Source organism: Eptatretus burgeri, chromosome 13, assembly GCF_056783735.1.
Source record: "Eptatretus burgeri isolate ZD-2024b chromosome 13, Ebu_testis_v1, whole genome shotgun sequence".
NCBI classification, from domain to species: Eukaryota; Metazoa; Chordata; class Myxini; order Myxiniformes; family Myxinidae; genus Eptatretus; species Eptatretus burgeri.
Genome location: NC_140973.1, coordinates 17,694,183 through 17,715,271, shown reverse-complemented (window position 1 = coordinate 17,715,271; position 21,089 = coordinate 17,694,183). Strand labels below are relative to the sequence as shown.

Sequence of the window (21,089 nt, the reverse complement as noted above, 5' to 3'; positions counted from 1 at the left end):
AATTTCTGAAATGGAAACTTTTACAGGAAAACAAAACTTTATTTGACTTGCACTCTGACATGTTCAGTTTATTCATTTATAGATTGCCATATATCAACAATTGTTGGATTCTTTTTCCGTACGCAATAGACTTTTCAGTTTTACCAATCATGAAACTTTTACCTCTAAAATCGTTAAAATAGGAAACAGCGGTTAAAGGTCCACCACAAGGAAGGATGTATTTGGGGGAAGGTGGAGCAATCCTTCCTACTGCCTTCCCATCACAGGCATGTTCACAGCAGGACTCGCTATCGCTGCATCTTCCGCTTTCCATTGGGTTGTGACGGTCTTCACTTGGGTGTAGAAATTGAAGCCCTGAAAATTAATCAAAAGTATCAAAATGCTCCAACAAATCTTCCCCACTCCCCCCATGCCTACAAAATACATCCTTTCATCATCCTGTAATTTCTGAGTAAACTTCAATTAAACTTTTAAAACACAATCAACAAGAATCTCACGATCACTCAATGTCATTGGGTTCCATCTATTTAATCTCTGGTGTTTGGGTTGGCTCACTTTGCTGAGCTTCAAAATTATAATCCTGACCCTGCTGACAAGGTGAAATGGCAAACGACCCCCTGTATTTCATTGCAACCGATTTTATTGCACATGGCCTCCTCTGATGGAGGTATTTGTATGTGCCATGGGGCAGAAAACACCGACCACATATGAGTCATTCCATCTGAAATCATAAAATTTAAGAAAATGTTCCCAGTTGACCCCCTCAGATTTACTTTAAACTTTCATGAAATAGGTCCCAGGTATCAAAATGAAGCTGCGTAAAATTTTAGGTCCATAGATGCGGTCAACTCTGAGATATTGAGGGTTGAAAATGTGGTTGTGGCCCTATTTTTATGGTCGTTGCGAACATCACAAAATGGGAGGATGGGGCGGGGGCTGGGGTGAATTAGGTGGGGTTGAGTGTGAGGGGGTGGATAGGGGGCGGGGGCCTGGGGGCAAGTGTGGCGGGGAATCAAGAGACGGGGAGGGGGAGTGAAGAGGCGGGGGCGGGGCCAGGGTAATTAAATTTTTGGGCGGGGGTAAGCAAATTGAAGGTGGGGGTGGGAGGCGGGGGGGAATGGGGCAGGGGCGGGGGATGAGTAGGCGGGGGCAAGCACTCCCTGTCCAGTCCATGTCCCTCGAGTGTGAGTGAGCTGGTGAGGGTGGTTGAATGAACAGAATCCTCCATCTGTGATGGGGTTTCAGCTAGTATATTTTTATTGACCCATCCCAGAAGCTTGAAATTTTTTCATGTAATAACTGTATGGTAGTAGTATTCAAATACATATTTACTTTTCTTAATCAGTCATATATAATACAGTCATGATCCCTCAAAAATTGAAAATTTTCATTTTTCCCCGAAATTCAGGTGAGGATTGCAAATATATGACTAGGTATACCACTTCAAATTGTTCACCATTGGAAAGAGCATATTAAAGTTTACAAAAGTGACTAATATCAAAGTGGTATATTTTTAAAAAATATTTTCTATTTTTTTAAAAACTGTTGTTAACACAGTCGTGAATACATGAAGTGAGTGCATGGTGTGGGCACGATGGTAATCATGAATGATTAGTTCTATGATTCAAATTAATAATACAAAAATATATCACATACTGCAATAACAATGTAATAAAACATTTCACGTAAATGATTTGAATAGGTCCTTGATCTGCTTTTCCAAGTCAGGTGCGAGCTTGTACTGCCTCCCAGTTGACGTTAGGGGAGCATCAATAACTTTCATCACATGGACCAAAGGAACCCAACAAATGTCCTCCCTTGAATGTAACTATATACACTGCTGACATCAGCATATCAGCCACTATTCCTGAGTTCTATTTTTAGCCCCAGCCAGATGAGTTAAGCTCTTGCTATTTACAAATGAGAAACAAAGAATTACAAATTCAAATTTCAAAGTATTGTGTTCATGGTATCCTAATAGCAGATGATATGTATGTACACACAGATGCCAACCCTCCCGATTTCATCGGGAGGCTTCCGAAAATTCACCCAAACTCCCGCCCTTACGATCACTATCCTAATCCTCCCGAAATTGATATTTTTGCACTGTTCACTAATCAGAATGTACTAGTATGAGAATTGAATGAAAAGCATCGTCTGCTACGTATAGCATGTGGTAACTCCATAACGTTCGCTGCTACCAAATTGTACGTAAAAAATTGCAAATTCAAATGAGGAGCAGCGAAACATTGGGTCTGGATCTCGCTTATGCGATCATGCACTGAGATTTAGTGCATGCGGTATGTGTGCAATACAGTGCATGCGGTATGTATGCACAGTGTATATGCATGCGATACGCTCACTGCATGCAGCTGGGCCCCGTACCAGCCCGGCGGTCGCGACCACCGTGCGGTGTTTAACAGCCGCTAGAGTTCTACGAGTCGCGCTGCAGCTGTGGAACATCGACTTCGAAGTTACCGATGCTTCAAGCCCTCGATGTTGATTACGAAATGGCAGAAAAGAAGCTTACGAAGACCAAGAAATGGTCTCAGAAGTACAAGACCGAATACAGTCTCCAATACCCGTGTATTCGAAAGTCTGAAAGAGGAATTCATCATGCGTATTGTACAGTATGCAGCGTTGATATTTCAGTTGAGCACGGAGGTCGCGATGATATTCGGAAGCACGTTGGAAGCAAACGGCACACAGACATTGCAAAGGAGAGATCTTCGAGCACGAGTACCGGTACACTTCTGAATTATTTCACCAAACAAGGGACAAGCGAGGAAGAGGATGTTACCCGAGCGGAACTTCTCTTTAGTGGATTTATTGTGGAACATAACTTGCCCATATCAGTCTCAGATCATGCTGGACCTCTTTCAAAAGATGTTTCCAGATTCAAAAGTTGCTTCAAAGTATGGATGTGCAAGAACAAAAACTTCAGCAATAATTGGTGAGTTGTCAAATGTTACTGCTTCATCTATTGCCGATATTGCTAGACTAGCTCCATTTAGCCTAGCTACAGACGGTAGCAATGACAGTGGTGAGGCCCAGCTATATCCTGTCCTGATTTCGTACTATGACAACAGTGCTGGGATTGTGAAGCAAGGTTTGCTAAGTTTGCCTGCGTGCAAACAAGATTCCACTGGAGAAAACATTTTCAAACTGCTTGATCATGAGTTCAGTGACAGGAAAATTCCATGGGGAAATTGTGTTTCCTTTTGTGCTGATAATGCCTCTGTCATGGTGGGCAAGCACAAAGGAGTCGCTGCTTATATCCACAAACAAAATCCAGAGTGCTACATCATGGGATGCCCTTGCCATATGATGCACAATACGGCCAAGAAGGTGGCTCAGGCCTTACCCATTGAATTAGATGACTTTCTCATCGATATTTACTACTACTTGGACAAAAGTAGTAAACGCGTCAAAGGAGTGAAAGCACTGCAAGAACTCTGTGATGCCCCGACACACAAGATTCTGAAGCATGTCGCAACAAGGTGGCTGTCCCTTGGTCAGTGCCTAGACAGGCTGATTGAACAGTGGGAGCCACTTCGCCTCTTCTTCAAAGAAGAAGTACGAAGAAAAATGCAACCAACTGCAGCCAAGACTCTAACAACGAGCAAGAAGGACGGCACTGTATCTACTGCCAGTACTGGCACTGCAGGATCAAGCACTAGTGGAGCAGCATTCACCACTACCACTGCAGTATCTGCTGCGAAGAAGACAGCAGGGACAGCACCAAAACCAATGCTGAGAGCAGGTAGCATCACCGGCCCTTCATCACGTTCATCTACAAAGCAGATCCCTTCAGAGTCGAGAAAGACTGTGATAGTCCCATCTACAGGCAAAGAAGGACCCAAGTTAAGTTCTGCTTTTGCCAAATCACTTGATAGAAGCTCAGCAAAACCTTCGAATCAGAGGTCTTCTTCCTTGGCTGCACCTACCTCAAGCTCTCTCCTCAAACGTAAAATTGGATCTGGTACTACGAGTCTGACCTCTTCTGCTGGCAGTAAACGCAAGTGTGATCGCCCTGCGGCTAAGTGTACTACGAGTTCTACAACTAAAAGCGCATCTTCCTCAAACACTGTGCAGGAATCTAGAGAAAAACGTGTCAACAGGATGTTCTTGTCTCCACAAACAAAACTCTATTGTTTCTTCCTTCGATATGCTAACAAGCTTTTTGAGAAGGGGAATCTTCTGCTCCAAAGAGACGAACCCTGTATTCATCTCCTGCACGGAGAATTGAATGGTCTTCTGAAAGATATCTTCGTACGGTTTTTGAAACCATCGGTGTCATCGGTTGCTCTGGTAAATGTACCCTTCTCTGACAGAAATCATCAGAAGAATGATGAGGACCTCATGATTGGGAACGATGCCAAACTGTATATAAGGGAACAAAGGAGTCTCAAGAAATCCACCTTCACTCTGAGTGAGTCAGACATCCAAGGTTTCTTCAGTGCAGTTCGCTCATATTATGTGAAAGCCTGCAATTACATCTTCAAAACCTGGCCACTAGATGATGAATTAGCCAAGCATGCTCAGGTGCTGGATGTTAAGCTACACCAAGAAGTGGGGTTTGACTGTGTGGAGTTTTTCATCAAGAAATTCCCCTGTCTGTTCAGTGGCGGTGATAGTGACATAGACAGTCTTGAGAGTGAATTCGCTCACTACCAGGCAGACGCCTCCATAGCTACAATTGCTACTGAGACAGTGAGAGTGGATGAGCAGTGGCATCGGATTTCACAGCTCACAGATCCCTGCACTGGTGCCAAGAAGTATCCTAATTTGAGCAAAGTGATGAAGGGAATCTTGGTCATTCCTCATTCGAACGCATCATGTGAGCGGGCACTCAGTCTTGTACGGAAGAATCATACTGAATTTCGTCCCAATTTGAGTGTCAAAACCCTGGAAGCTCTCTTAATTGAAAAACTAGCTCATAGCACCCCTTGCTACCAGAGAGAATACAGCAAAGACATAATCAGAAGGGCTAAAAGAGCCACACAGCTGTCACTCAGCAAAGCTGCCATGGAAAAAGCAAGCAGCAGTAGTACCAGCCAGTAAGGTAAGAAAAATATTGCTTCTTTTGTGCTTTTTGTTAATCTTTGATTGTCCCCTAACTTACTAATATTAACATACATGTAACATTAAAAAGTGCACAATTTTCCCCTTTTTTTGTTCAAAAAGTGGGAATTCTTAACATGTTAAATGCTCCAAAATAGGGCTCAGAGGGCACTAGAGAGCGTCTAGAACCCCAGAGCTTCCAGGGCCCTAAGGCGGGCCCTGGACCCCGCCGCAAGGGTCGAGCGCTCTGCGCTCGAGATGTGCGCTTCGCGCACATTATTTGGTGTCGGTTGCAAGTCCTCCCTAATTCTGATTTCCAAAAGTTGGCATCTCTGTGTACATTGTGTATTCATGCACTACACATATGTACTACATGTAAAAGGACTGTTCATTAAATAGCACACACAATGCGCACAGCACTGGCAGAACATCATTTATTCAAATATTTTTTAAATATTGATAGAAACATTATACCACATTGAAATGTTAGACTTAAGTTAACTTGAAAATGCTCTTTCCAATGGTGAACAATTTGAAGTGGTATACCTAGTCATATATTTGCAATCTCACCTGAATTTTGGGGAAAAATGAAAATTTTCAATTTTTGAGGGATCATGACTATTATATATGACTGATTAAGAAAAGTAAACATGTATTTGAATACTACTACCATACAGTTATTTCCTGAAAAAATTTAAAGCTTCTGGGATGGGTCAATAAAAATATATGTTGCTCAAAGTTGGGTCTTCATACAAAACCAACATTTTTTTTTTCTGGATTTCAACTGATCAGGTCATAAAAATTAATTGAGGTATACTCTGTTTTATGTTTGTTTCTTACAGAGCAGTTATAGAAGAATAATCTCTGAAAATGTTATCGTATATTTTTACCGGGGGGGAATACAATCGTATATTTTACCTCCACCACCGAGGGTGGATAGAGGTTATGTTTTCACCCCTGTCTGTTTGTGAGCAGGATATCTCAAAGTTATGGACAGATTCAGATGAAATTTGGTGGACAGGTTGAGGGTATGAGAAGGACAAATTGATTTGACCTTGGTGAAGATCTGGATCCAGATCCGCGAATTTTTTTTTACTTTCAGTGATTCTTCACCGTTGATGGGGCCAAACGAACATACAGAATGATATCTCAAAAGGTTATGGACGGGTTATGACAAAACTTGGTGATTACATGTGCAAGAATATTGTTGCTCCAGCATGAAGTAACACAATGCCTCCTTGATTATTATCATTGTACTATATGACACAAATATAAAACTTGGACTCAAAAATGCTGTAAAAAAAAAGAAAGTAAAAGGTATTTACTTTTTAACGAGCTATAATTAAGGCCATGGACTCAGTTTCACTGTTATGTGTAAAAAGCATAATCCACCACTGGTATGAAATATAGCCATAATGTCAAAAACAAGCTTTGAAAATCAGAGCCTACCTGTTTCCCATAGAAGTTTATGTCTCCTTTAAATGAAGCACGTGACCCCGTGAATGATAACATGGGAAGTGGAACTGGGATTGGGACATTGATGCCGATCTGCAATAAACACACTGTGTCATACACGGTGTACGCGAACGTCACCATTTCTTCTTTCAAAACTCTTCCGTTCTTTAAGTGGATTTTTGTTCGCCCCTCGACAGATGTCAGATCAGGTCAGGTTAGATCTGTGACCTGCTACAGGTACCATGTAAACCTGTACTAACCTGTTCCATGGTTGGGTTGTCGGCGACTAAATCATCTCCCCCACCAGGTTTTCTGGTGAGGAGGGTGTTTGGATATGGACACCCAGCAGGATTAAAAACAAAACCTGTCAAAGGGCGGAGGAGCCCCTTGTGAGCCAACGGCCATCCAGATCTAGTGCCCAACTGTGTTTGCGGACGTCCTCCTGCAGTTGGGTTACTTTTTTATTAGGAGGTTGGTGGCAGGATTTGCACTCCGGCCACCGTAAAACCCTTCATTCCGCAAAACATTCGAGAAGAATAAAAAAAAAGTCTGAAAACCCACTCCATGGGAGTACCTCCTGTGCAGCTTCCCTTCGCAGGGCAGCTCACCGGATGACGGGATTGGGGCAAAGCCTTCAGAACCCCCAATCTTTGATGATAGGAGGGAAACCACGGGGTGACATCCCTGGGTCAGATTGCGGGAGAGTGTGTCGGAGTGGTGCTGAGGTGTCGTCCACCAGACGGCGGTCTCCTTGGGTCAACCTGAGGCGGTCCCTTCGGGTGGGTGCCTGGAATGTCCTATCCCTAAGAGAGGATGATCACCTGTCTCTGTTATCATCTGAGCTCAAGCGTTTGAACATCGGGATTGCAGCTCTCTCTGAGGTTCGGAGACCGGATTGCGGCGAGATAATGGTGGGTGGTTACACCTACTATTGGTCTGGTCGCTCTGATGGTTACCATACCCAAGGAGTTGCTGTAGCTGTGTCCAATAAGCTGACCCCAATGATAATTGAGGTAACACCGGTCAACGAGCGTATTATGAGATTAAGGATTCGTCACTCCTTAGGTGTCATTTCCCTGGTCTCTGTTTATGCTCCGACTGAGGCGAGTGATCTCACCGTGAAGGATGCATTCTACGCCACGCTCGAGTCTGTGGTTGATCAGTGCCCCCGACGAGATACACTTCTAGTCTTGGGGGATTTCAATGCATCGACTGGAACTGATAGGGACGGTTATGAGGTGTGTGTTGGTCCCCATGGGTCAAGAACTATGAACGAGAATAGCACTAAGTTCCTTGACTTTGCAAGAAGTCATGGACTTAGGGTGGCTGGTTCATGGTTTCAGCGCCCACAAGCTCATCACTGGACTTGGTATTCCAACGCTGGCGGTGCGGCAAAGGAGATTGACCATGTCCGCATTGACGGTCGTTGGAGGATGATCCAGAACTGCAGGGTCTACCGGAGTGCTCAGTTCCTCAATACTGACCACAGGCTTGTTGTCGCAACTCTAAAGCTGCACCTTAAATCCTGGAGAATGGTACCATCCCAGCCGAGGCTGGATGTTGGCAAGCTCAGGAATGAGAGAGTAGCTGAGGAGTTTGCGAACAGGCTGAGTGGACACTTGGGGGGTCCTGAAGAGTTGTGGAGCGCCTTCAAGACCACCGTCCTTGATGTTGCCGGTGGATGTCTTGGAACTCACCGCAGGGCAAAGAAGAATTTTGTCTCTCAAGGGACACTGGATTCCATTGACCAGAGTCGCAGGGCCAGGCTGAATGGCAGAGCTGAGCTGTTCAGGGAGCTGAGGCATAAAACTGTACGTGCACTGAGGGTGGAAAAGGAGGCCGATGTGTGAGGAATCTGTGAGGGGGGTAGAGCATCACCTGTGGACAGGTGATTCTCGTCCCGTTACAGGGGAATTCGCGCATTGCGTTCATCCAAGCCCATCCCTCGGAGCACTGCAGTTAGAGCAGAGAGTGGTAGGCTCTTGACAGAGGAGTCTGAAGTGATGGCCCACTGGGCCGGCTACTTTGAGCGGTTGTACCAGGCTGATCCCCCAGCTGTCGAGTTGGACGTCAAGGGTGTTACAATCCCTGTTGCTGACCCTCAAATCAACTGTGGTCCACCTTCGCTTGTGGAAACACGGGCTGCGGTGAACCAGTTGAAACGGGGCAAAGCTCCAGGGATCTGTGACATCCATGCTGAACTTCTCAAGGCTGGTGGAAATGCTGCACTCGTGTCGTTGCATGCAGTTTTGTGCTCTGCCTGGAACACAGTCGTCATCCCAACTGATTGGAAGAGGGGCCTTGTTGTTCCTTTCTGGAAAGGGAAGGGTGATCGCTAAGACTGCAACAACTACCGAGGGGTGACGCTGCTCTCAGTGCCGGGCAAGGTCTTTGCTCGGATAATTCTTGATAGGGTTCGCCAACATCTGCTTGAGCACCAGCGTCCAGAGCAGTCAGGCTTTACACCAAAGAGGTCAACGATTGACCGTATCCTTGCTCTTCGTGTCCTCACCGAATGCAGGCGAGAATTTTGGCAGGGGCTGCTTGCAGCCTATGTTGATCTCTGTAAAGCGTTCGATTCAGTGAATTGGGATGTCCTCTGGAGGATTCTTGGTCTTCGTGGGGTGCCACCAAAACTGATCGATCTGATATCTGAACTCTACTCCGGTACTGAGAGTGCTGTGAAGTGTGGTGGTACCATCTCTGACTTATTTCCAGTTGTTACTGGAGTTTGTCAGGGGTGTGTACTGGCCCCCACACTTTTCAGCACTTGTATGGACTGGATTTTAGGGAGGATGTCTTTGAGATCAAGCTGCGGTGCATCGTTTGGGAATGTCAAGATCTCGGACCTTGATTTCGCAGATGATGTAGTCATCTTTGCGGAGACTTTAGACATCCTTTTGGGGGCCCTCGAGGTGCTGAATGAGGAGTCGGAGCCGCTGGGATTACGGGTTTCTTGGGTCAAAACTAAGATCCAGGCTTTCGGTGACATCTTGGATGCTGCTCTCCTGTCTGTGTCTGTTTGTGGTGAGGATGTTGAGGTCGTGGAGAGATTCACTTACCTTGGCAGTGATATTCATGTCTCTGCTGGCTGTGAGTCAGAGGTCAATAGACGTCTGGGTCGGGCCTGGGGAGTCATGGATTCACTGGATCATGGGGTGTGGCGCTGCCGGTACCTGTGCGGGAGGACGAAAGTCCGAGTCTTCAGGTGTTTGGAACTTCCAGTCTTGCTCTATGGATGCGAGACTTGGACTCTGACCAAGGAAATGAGACGGAGACTTAATTCCTTTGGTACCAGGTCTCTTCGGAGAATCCTTGGCTATTGCTGGTTGGATTTTGTGTCCAACGAGCGGTTGCTGAGTGAGACTCGGATGAGATTTGTTACCTACATAGTCCGTGAGCGTCAGTTGCGGCTGTATGGACATGTGGCTCGTTTTCCTGACGCTGATCCTGCTCACCAGATTCTCTCAGCGAGGGAGTCTCATGAGTGGAGGAGGCCAGTGGGCCGACCACGTGCCTCGTGGTTGCAGCACGTTGACCGTCATCTCAAGGAGAGAGGGATGGGCCTGGCATCTGCCTGGGGGATGGCCAGACGGAGGCCCCTGGAGTACCGGCGGAAAGTGGACGCAGCGACGCGCTGTTCTGGCACATGCTCCCATACCTGACCTGACCTCGACAGAATTAAATCCAACGATTACAATTACTATGCACGTATAGTAGCAGCAGATGTTAGACATTATTAAGGCCACCATCCTTTGGCAGAGTTTGCTTTATTTTGAGCAGACAAATATGACCAAAAAGCTCTGCTTACCTGTCCAACATCGATTTCATTGGAGAACTTTCGTGCGACAGCGCCGCTGGATGTGAAGATTGCTGTGCCATTGCCGTAAGGGTTTTGGTTGATGGTTTCGATCGCATCGTCCAGCGTATCTGCCTCAAGCACAACCAGGACCGGTCCGAAAATCTCCTCCTTGTAGCATGTCATATGTGGCTGGAATATCAGAGAAGTTAATTGGACAAGGCTTTTAAGCAAAATTGATGGGCCAATCATTCAAAAGTGGGGTTCTCATTAAATTCGATGATTCACATTTCTACCATTCACTTTTATATTTGGAGAGAGAGAAAGGTAAGGATTGGGGGAGAGATTTGTACTGTGATCAAAACATCGGGCCATTGTGTTGGAACCAACTGACTTAGTACCATTTTCCCCACTTAACTACCTTGACATTGGTGATAATGGTCGGTCCCACAAAATTTCCCTGTTCATAGCCCTGCACAGTGATATCACGTCCATCCAGCAGGATCTGTGCACCCTCGTGTTCTGCGCTGGCCACGATATCACAGACACGTTTCTTTGCCTCAGGTGAGATCAGAGGTCCGAGGTCGGCTCCTGGCTGGTCTCCTGCACAAGTTGAACAGAACGGAAAGGAAACTTCAAATCCAGTCTGGAGAAGTGGCATTTTTGTGTTGGCAATTGCAGCATTGGGCAAAGAACTTTCCTCTGACGATTGTGGTTGGACTGATACAAGATGCTTCAGCCATTCGTCTTATCTTATCTAACTTCCCATCACACAGATGTAGGAAAACGTACCAGCATTCACACGAAGTTTCTTTGCCTTTTCCCCCAACTCGGGCAGCCATGAACGAGCCTCTCCCACCATGATGGTGGTAGAAAGGGCCATGCAGCGTTGGCCAGCAGCCCCAAAGGCTGCACCCACCAACTGATTCAGCGTGCTCTCCTTGTTGGCATCGGGCATAATGACACCATGGTTCTTTGCACCCTGTTGAGGAGGAGAATAAAATAATGAGGGTTTGGAATAACTTATGGATGCTCAAGCAGAATTGAGAAATCCATGTTACATGTGTATCTGGAGGCTCAAAACTGCAGTCAATATATAAAAAATACTTGCAGAACTACACACCAAGATAATTATCTGCAATAAGTTGCCTTTTCTCCATTGCTGAACAGCAAGATGCTCAAATCTCTCACCATGTTGGATTGAACTCGTTTGCCATTATGTGAACCCCGTTCATAGATGTATTCCCCAGCCTGGTTGGACCCTACAAAGCTGATGGCTTTGATGGCCGGGTGGTCACAGATGAAATTGACGGCTAGAGGGGGGGATTGTGGAAAAGATTGAGTGTAGGAATCCTCAATATCTACAAACAATCTGTATCCTCAAAACAATGGAAGCACAAGAAGAACCAAACAATGAAAAGGAAACCAAGCTACCAGACAAGCATTACAAAAGAACAATGAATTTTGGTTCCAGAATATAATCTTATCAAGGTTCTAAAAGTTAAGCAGCCAGGTGATTGCAACCAAAAATGTTCCACAACAACCATACTTGACAAGATGGTGAGTCAGACAACAGAAAATCTTCAATGCAACATTTTGACTGGTGGAGATAATCGGCCATCTTTTTATTACATATGCAAGAATATTGACTTCTCCCCTTCACCTTCCTTCCAACCTTCTCCCCAACTCCTTTACCCTCCCTTCTCAGGTCAGGTCAGGTATGGGAGCATGTGCCAGAGCAGCGCGTCGCTGCGTCCACTTTCCGCCGGTACTCTAGGGGCCTCCGTCTGGCAACCCCCCAGGCAGATGCCTGGCCCATCCCCATCTCCTTGAGATACTGATCAACCTGCTGCAACCACAAGGCACGTGGTCAGCCCATTGGCCTCCACTCACGAGGCTCCCTCACAGAGAGAATCTTGTGAGCAGGATCAGCGTCAGGAAAATGAGCCACATGTCCATACAGCTGCAGCTGACGCTCACAGACTATGCAGGTAACAAATCTCATTTGAGTCTCTCTCAGCAACCGCTCGTTGGACACACAGTCTGACCAGCGATAGCCAAGGATTCTCTGAAGAGACCTGGTACCAAAGGAATTAAGTCTCCCTTTCAGGTCCCTGGTCAGAGTCCAAGTCTCACATCCCTCCCTTCTCTTTTATACAAAGTTCAAGATCATGGAAAACCTGGACAATAGAGGATGAGTGGTGAACCCTATTACCTTTCCATAACCCTTATTTGTCTCAACTCCTCTGCCGATGCATATAATAAATAGATGGCTCGTAACATTGCTGCTTTTCATTAATACATTTGCAATCCACCAGAAGAATGCTGAATTAGTGATTGAATAGTCCCGCTTTCGATCAAATCCTTGCCAATATTTAAAAGGGCTGCACACAAGCGGTTTCATACCTGCGTGTTGTCCGTGTATGATGCTCAAAGTTCCCGCTGGTGCTCCAGCATCGGCGAGCAGTTGAGCTAGCAGCATAGAGGTACCTGGCACACGCTCTGATGGCTTGAGCAGGAAGGTGTTTCCACACGCCAAGGCGACGGGAAACATCCACAATGGGATCATAGCTGGGAAGTTGAACGGTGTCACTCCAGCACATACACCAAGCGGTAAGCGGTAGGAGTAGCTGTCCATGTCACGTGCGATCGAAGGCAAGATCTCACCAAGAAACAGTGATGTTATGCTGCAGCAGTGTTCAACCACCTCTGTTCTGACCAAAATATCAAGAACATTATTCGACCAAAGGATTTACATCAACAACTGGAGATGGACAATCAAGCCTTGGAAAAATGATTTCCAAGAGCCACAAAGTAATGGAAAATAAATTGTGGCTTCAAATAAGTGACTCACGGATTCCTCGAAAGACATCTCCTTCAGCATCAGCCAACGTTTTGCCCTGCTCCCTTGTAATTATTCTTGCCAATTCTTTCTGCAAGGACAAACAAGATGTCGAGCAACTTGGACAAATTCAATTAAATCATGTGTTTATTTTTACCATTGAGATTTTGCGGCATAAAGCTTTAACACCTGGACAGCTTGGGTTCGTCTCCGGAAGTGTGCTTCAGAATGTGCATGGGAAGTATTACATCGGACAACATACATACATGACAGCAGGAAATAATGCAGAGCATTCAAGTTGCACAAAACATGCCTTCCGTAAAAAAATTTGCCTGATACTTTTCTGGACAAGAGCAAGTTATCTTTGTGTAAACATTATTGGTGGCACAAACTTATTTTGACAGGGAAAATGGCCAAATTCACTATATATATTGTTGCAGATTCGCGCCCGCCGGCGTGCGAACGGCCACGTAATTCGAATCGCGGCACGTCGCCCACCGGACGGACAATCCAGTCGTGACCCTCTCGGACTAACGCCGGGAACCAGTCACGGGTGGACCTTTCGGTCTCACCGCGATCGTGCCAATCGGCCCCCGCGTGGGATAGGGTTGCTCGCCAAATTCGACCTACCTAAGTACCCACACGGAGGGTAGACCGGGCGATCGCACCTCGCCGCAGGTCGACTTCGGACACGGGCCGCTTAAGCGACCCGTTCCGTACTATCGGGATAACCGAGCGGTGTTATTCGTCGGCCTCGACGGTTCGATTAATTATCGGGCGTCTTAGCCCACGACCAACCCTTTACGTGAAGCAAGATGGGGATTCAATGAAAGAAATGACGAAGCGAAGCGGGAAAACAGTTCAACAATAAGCACATTTATTTCGCGATGAACGGAAAGCACACATATACAATTCCACCAAAAGCACATGTAAAAGAAGAAGACAAAAAGCAAATGCAACAATGCAGATCTATCCGACTACCGGGCACTCGGCAACACTTATACAATTTTACTTCACAGACGGCGCCGACAACACATATTCCCAAAGCAAAAGAAAAGAGAACCACCCTCCAGGATGAGGGGGTAGGCGGGCCTGGGGCCGAGACCGTGTCGGGCCTACCCGTCTGATGATGAGACGCGGAGCGGCGGTGGTGCCTCAACTCCGCGGGCCTCGCGGACAGTGTCTGGTAGGGGGTGGGAAGGGGGCCCCCTTTTGTCGCACTATCTCAGCGCGGGGGGAAACAGGAGGGGGTTGCTGATGCTCGGGGAAAGGAGGATTTCACAAAATCTCGGGTCCCGCGACGAGCGTCTCCACCACGACCTCGGTCGCGCCGCCGGCCTCTCCCTCCGCAGTTCCCCGAATCCGACGCGAGCACCCCCTCAACCGCCTTCGCCGCCTCTCCACAGCTTCGTCCGATCGCCCTCTCCGTCTCCTCTCTTGACTCGCGAACTCCCAACTGCGAACTGCCCTCTTCTGACGAACGCAGTCGTTTTTATAAGCCCCGTGGCTTCGCTCTTTTACCCTTGACCCTCTGCCTCCGACCCTTCACCTCTCTTGCTGGCTCCCCATTGGCCCGAGGAAAAGTGGGCGTGAATGCTTTTTGATCCATGAATTTGCATATAGCGACCGCCCTCCAACGCCCTGGAGGCGGGGCCAAACCGCCCCTCGCTCACCGATTGGACGGAACAAAAGTGGGCGTGAGTCGTTTTTGATCCGTTTTTCTGCGGAAAGTCCGTGATGTTTTTGAACACGCTGTTCGGTGCGCGCCCCGCACGAGTCCAGCATCGGTGCCCACGAGTGGCGCGAGATGACGGTGATACGATGGTGGCGAGTTGTGACGGTAAAGGTCGTGGCGGTTGTGGTGAAGCGGCGTTGTGGTTGGTGGTTGTTGTTGTGAAGCGGCGTTATGGTTGGTGGTTGTTGTTGTGATGGCTGTTGAGACGTGGTTGGTGGTGGTAATAATGGCGGCTGGTCCAAAATAAAGATAGTAAAAGAAAAACGGCTATCCTGAAGAGTCGCAGCCCGCATGAATGACATTTATTCCCTCTAGACAACAGGTTTGGGCCTAACTACACATATACTTACCGAGATATCTCACCTAAGGGACCTGAATGGTGGTTTGCGAATTTGGTCAACCACAACAATATATATATATATATATATATATATATATATATATATATATATATATATATATATATATATATATATATATATATATATACATATGTTGTTGCGGGCCAGGGACTGGTGGCGAGAACGACCGCTAGGTGGGGGAAGTTACGTCATCTCCCACCAGACTCCCGGAATTGTAGGCCGTCGCTCATGGAGTTGCTTAACCGACCGTGGACGCCAATACCTCCACTGCGTAGCATAGGGTCTTTTTGTCTTGAACCAATTTACCAAATTAACCACGCGGTGTCGTCTACCGGGGAACCACGCCCTCGGCACGTCTTGCTCGAACCGGGTCACTCTACCGACTGTGGTAGAGTTCCAACTACCGACTACCAACTCCGGTTCGGGTGCAGTCGAGCAGAACTGCCAAAGCCGTACCGGCTCGGAGGAGCAGATCAACGGGAACAAAGACCCGGCTAAAACTCAGATCCAAACCATGCTGGACCAATGAAAGAAAGGATGGAAACGAACTGGGAACATTTCTACAATTGTTTTATTTACAGCAAGAAGGACACAGAGCAAGCTTATCGCGGATATACAGGAGATTTACAATGATCAAAAACACTAATGCAGTTCTACTTAACAGACGGCGCCACACACACAGACGAAAATAAAACCCAGGTGAATTCCAAGGACCTCGCAGCCAGGGAGAGAGACGAGCTGGGGTCGCAGCTCGGCTGGGTACCTGCGCGTTGGAGGGAGGGGGTGCTCCATGGTGCTGCACCTGCCAATGGTCGTGCAGCTCGGCCCGCAGTCACACGCGTGGAGCTCGTGTCCGCGGAAGAACCCGAGTGGAGCAGAGCGGAGTCCCAGGGCGGGGATCAGGATCGTGGACAGGACCCAGCAAGAGACCCGGTCAAGGTCGTTAGAGAGCTAACCCTAACAGCTGTTAGAGACCCCTAACAGCTTGGTCAGGGTCGCTCTTTCTTTTCCTTGTAGAGGGCCAGCAGAGACACGTTCGCCACCTTCACGACCTTCTGCTCAAACCTCTGCTTCAAAAGAACTGCACGCTCAACAACAACCCCGTCGAAAACCTCCGAACAACCTTCATAACAACTCCTTTTTTTTAACAACCCCTCAAAAAACCACCTCTCCCTCAGAGAGTGCTCGGAATTTATGGACCTCCCTCAACGGGGCGGGGCTCGCTCGAACAGACCTCCTCCCCACCCTGATTGGGCAGGCTTCCATGGACTTGCCCTTCCTGGGCGGTGTTTCGGCCCTTACCGGGAAACCCCACCCACTCTTCCACGTGGGTTCGTACTTGTCGAACAACAGTATTAATGTTGCAATGGTCGTCGTGAAAGAGTTAAGCCTGTATCTCAATGGGCTGCGACAGCTCGCTACTAGTTGGAGACACCAAATTGCGATAAAACAGCGATAATTTTCACTTGGAATCACACTGAATTTATACTAAAACACATTTGCGTATGTCTCACGAATATCGCACGAATGTCCCACGAACTCCTGGTGAAATTTGGGATGAACTTCGCCTGGAGTTCGCATACATGTCGCACGACATTCGCACGACGTTCAGGTGACAAAACTGAGATTTTTTTGGCACATGCAACTGTTGCGCGACGGTCACATGACGGTCGTGCGACCATCGCGCAAATGTCGTGCAACAGTCGCACGACAACTGTGCGTGACTATATATATATATGAGGCCTCTCCCTTCCAGCAATCATATTGTCAGTTGGGAAACGAGTAAGAGAGTACCTGACTGAGTACTACAATGTTGTGGGAGCTGTGCCCTGACAAAACAGGATGGTGGGATTACAGGAGAATGCTGACTAAGCCTGATTGTTCAAAGTGTTCTGTTACTTGTCAACGTAAGACCCACAAACATTGTGTGTGACCCAATTGTTCATCTGCCTTGATAGGGGCTTGTGGGTGTGACCATATTTTGTGTGTGACCTAATTTATGTAAAAATATGTGTGACATGATTTATGAATGATGGGAAGGTGAAAGGAATGATGGGAAAGTGAAAAGTTTGCATTGTAGGCCATTACTCAGAACAGGAGAGAAAGAGGACAGACTGCTGGTTTTACAATTTGGACGATGAGTTTTTTTTTTTTTTAGTCATATCTGGATTGAACTATTGTGAATCTATCTACATTACATTGCATGTCACATTTGTCACACCTTCTGACTCATGGAAACTAAATTGAGAAGAGTTCGAGACAACCGCGACGACTCTGTGACTATTTTGAGATAAAATTTGTCGCACGAATTTTTTGAACATGTTCAAAATTCCAGCGACACCAGAGCGACGTCCTGCGACTCACGCGAGGAAATTGAGAACCACCGCAAACGTTTCCAGACATTTTGGAGAATCCCCTTCGCATTTTGTCGCGAGCTGTCGCAGCCCAGTGAGATACAGGCTTTACGTTTGTGGGAGCCGAGAAACTGGAACCGCAAGATCTTGCCTTGGCACGTCAGGGTGTGAAAAGGCAGCTGGTTTGTGGTGGATCGTGATGGGCCGAGGGGTCATGCAGATGGGATGGTTGTTAGATGGCTTGTTAGATGTAATAACCTAACTAAAAGAAATCGCAATGCACGCCTTTGATTTTCCCACAAGACAAAAGGAAGGGGATCTGACTACACACATACTTAACAACATAACTGACTTTTGGGACATCTGTATGTTGAATGTATATGGTTTCCAGATCCGTAACACTACCCCCCCCCCCTTTTTATAGACTTGACCCGAGTCGTAAATTTTCGTGTGGCATGCAGGTGTAGGTTTTCCCCGAGTACATTTTACCTACGGATCCCTGAATGCGACATTTGGAATACATGTCCCAAAAAAAAAACCTAGTGCATTGCGTAACTAAACTAACAGACTCACTCGGACAACATAACTACATTGCCGGTGCTAAACAAACAACAGGTGGGTTAAAATAATGTACAGTCCTAATATTTACACTACCCATGGCTCAGGACCTGTGACATGAGGAAAGAAAACACAGCAAAGTTAACATTTGTCATATCCGTGTTATCACAGAATTATCTGTGTGCGACGGCCTACAATTCCGGGGAGTCTGGTGGGAACTGACATATAGCTTCCCCCACCTCGTGGTCTTCTCACCCGACCCCCCCCGGCCTGCAACAATATATATGTATGTATATATACACTACCGGTCAAGAGTTTTAGAACACCCCAATTTTTCCAGTTTTTACTGATATTTAAGCATTTCATGTCCAATGAATAACCTGAAATGATACAAAGCTAAGCAGTAAACTGCCAGAGGTTAACAAAAAAAGTTTAGGTTATCAAAAACTGAAAAATAATGTAAATTTCAGAGTTGTTAAAAAAGGCCCTTTTCAGGGAACAAGTAATGGGTTAGAAACTGCAACTGTTCTGGAGCAATGGAAGTAAATTAAGCCTTGGAAGTTGATGCAAACAATTCCTACGGGTGTCCCAACTTTTGTTGATTAGTTACAAACCCTCTGTCTATATAATAGCAATGTTGGAACAGATTCTGTTGCAACACCCCCTGAAGCATTATTTGGACAATATTGCACAGCAGGAAGTCGTATATTGCTATCATAATGGCGAGAAAAAGACAATTAACAAAGGAAGACAGACAGACCATGATAACCCTTAAAAGTGGAGGTCTTTCCTTTAGAGAAATTGCAAAGTAAGCCAAGGTGTCAGTGAGTACAGTTTCCTACACCATCAAAAGGCACTTGGAAACTGGACGAAACTCTGACAGGAAGAGGTCTGGCAGACCCAAAGCCACAACACAATCAGACGACAAGTTTCTGAGAGTCAACAGCTTGTGTGATCGGCGGCTCACAGGACAGCAGCTTCAAGCACAGCTTAACACTGGTCAAAGTAAGGAAGTCTCAGTTTCAACTGTGAAGAGAAGACGCCGAGCTGCAGGTTTTACAGGTCGAGTGGCAGTAAGAAAGCCGTTGGTAAGATGGCAAAATAAGAAAAAGAGGCTTGCCTGGGCCATGAAGCACCAACAGTGGACGACTCAAAAATGGAAGGTCTTATGGACTGATGAATCAAAATTTGAAATCTTCGGTTCATCACGCAGGGTTTTTGTACACCGTCGAGTTGGCGAAAGGATGGTTCCTCAGTATGTGACACCAACTGTCAAACATGGAGAAGGAAGCGTGATGATCTGGGGCTCTTTTGCTGGATCTAGAGTCGGCAACTTGCACAGAGAGACGAGCACCTTGAACCAAAAGGGCTACCACAGCATTTTGCAGCGCCATGCAATACCCTCTGGTCTACACCTAGTTGGTCAGGTGTTCATCCTACAGCAAGATAACGACCCAAAACATACCTCCAGGCTATGTCAGAACTACCTTAGAAGAAAAGAACAATACGGTAGACTTCAAATCATGGAATGGCCAGCACAGTCTCCAGACTTAAACCCCATCGAGCTGGTTCGGGATGAACTGGACAGAAGGGTGAAAGAAAAGCAACCTACAAGTGCAACACATTTGTGGGAACTTCGGCAACAGTGTTGGGAAGAACTTTCTGAACAATATTTGATTTCCATTGTAGAAAGAATGCCACGAGTATGTTCGGCTGTTATATCTGCAAAAGGTGGCTAGTTTGATGAGTCAAAAATTTAGATTAAATTTTGTTCAACAAAACGATTCCATGATTTCTTTTTGATCTGCAATTGTTACGAAATCTAAAGATTTCGTAAGTATATTGATGACTTCTGTCCTCTGTTTGCATGTAGGCACGATAACTCGAGAACGGAAGACGCAACCAATGTCAAATTACACCACGTGATTCAGGAGGGTGATGGCTAGCGCTGATTCGATTTTGATCAAAATCGGTCAAAGGTCAAGGTCACAGTGAGGTCAAACATCCAAAACATTCGATTTTTGATGGTTTGGTACAGAATCATCGTAGAGACTTCTGGTTTGCGTCGCTACCTTCTCTAGAGACAGCTTTTATTAGACAAGGTCAGAGGTCAAGTTGATGATTTCGTAAGTAGCAGTCTATGACTGCTTGTTTATTTGTTCTCTGCTTTAATTTCAGAGTACATTGAAACATTAAACTGCTTAAATTTCAGTAAAAACTGGAAAAATGGAGGTGTAATAAAATTTTTGACCGGTAGTGTATATATGTATGTTAATATATATATATATATATATATATATATATATATATATATATATATACATATTGTGACGTCCACGGGACTTGAACAGTCCCGCCAACGTAGAATGAGCCGAAACGATGGAGGCGGTTTATTTTTTATAACCCAAAGATGGCGGTTTTAATCGCTCTACCGCAAACGGGACGAGGAAGGTGGCACGAGTCGCTTTTCACTGAGTTAATAACGTTTATTTCTCTAACCAGAAATAATAAGACTCGGCAAGAGGAGGGATCCGGGGCGATTCGACGGGATGGTGGTGTGGGTTCGGGCGTGGGGAAAACACAGACAATTCCAATGGATATACAAATCTCAAACCCTCTAAGGCACCAGGTACACACACACACACACACACACACACACACACACACACACACACACACACACACACACACACACACACACACACACACACACACACACACACACACAAAACGTAGCTATCTCTGGTGGTCAGGCTGGCCCGTGGTGTTGACGCAACAGTCCCTGGATTGGCGTCGGACGAGCTGGCGTTGCGCTCGTCAGGGGCAGGAGACACCGTGGTGCTGTCGACCTCCTGGTGTCGGCCCAAGTCCGCTCACAGCCGCCAGGGAGCCAGTTCTGGCGCCAAGTTACGAGCAGGAG

General features: G+C 46.4%; 1 protein-coding gene across 2 annotated transcripts in view; it reads right to left on the bottom strand.

Moving 5' to 3' along the window:
* Nucleotides 1–18: 18 nt before the first annotated feature.
* The window catches only part of ALDH6A1 (aldehyde dehydrogenase 6 family member A1), a 32,581-nt gene continuing 11,510 nt past the window's right edge, over nucleotides 19–21,089 (bottom strand). The window contains exons 4-11 of one of the 2 annotated variants that reach the window (XM_085851392.1): nucleotides 13,173–13,251; nucleotides 12,725–13,027; nucleotides 11,510–11,631; nucleotides 11,111–11,300; nucleotides 10,740–10,921; nucleotides 10,331–10,510; nucleotides 6,514–6,612; nucleotides 19–354 (exon numbers count right to left, since the gene is read on the bottom strand). In XM_085851392.1, the coding sequence (XP_085707518.1) occupies nucleotides 247–354; nucleotides 6,514–6,612; nucleotides 10,331–10,510; nucleotides 10,740–10,921; nucleotides 11,111–11,300; nucleotides 11,510–11,631; nucleotides 12,725–13,027; nucleotides 13,173–13,251 (1,263 nt within the window). In that variant the 3' untranslated portion in view covers nucleotides 19–246. Of the gene's footprint in view, nucleotides 355–6,513; nucleotides 6,613–10,330; nucleotides 10,511–10,739; nucleotides 10,922–11,110; nucleotides 11,301–11,509; nucleotides 11,632–12,724; nucleotides 13,033–13,172; nucleotides 13,252–21,089 lie in introns of both variants that reach the window. The other variant, XM_085851393.1, reaches the window with a different exon arrangement.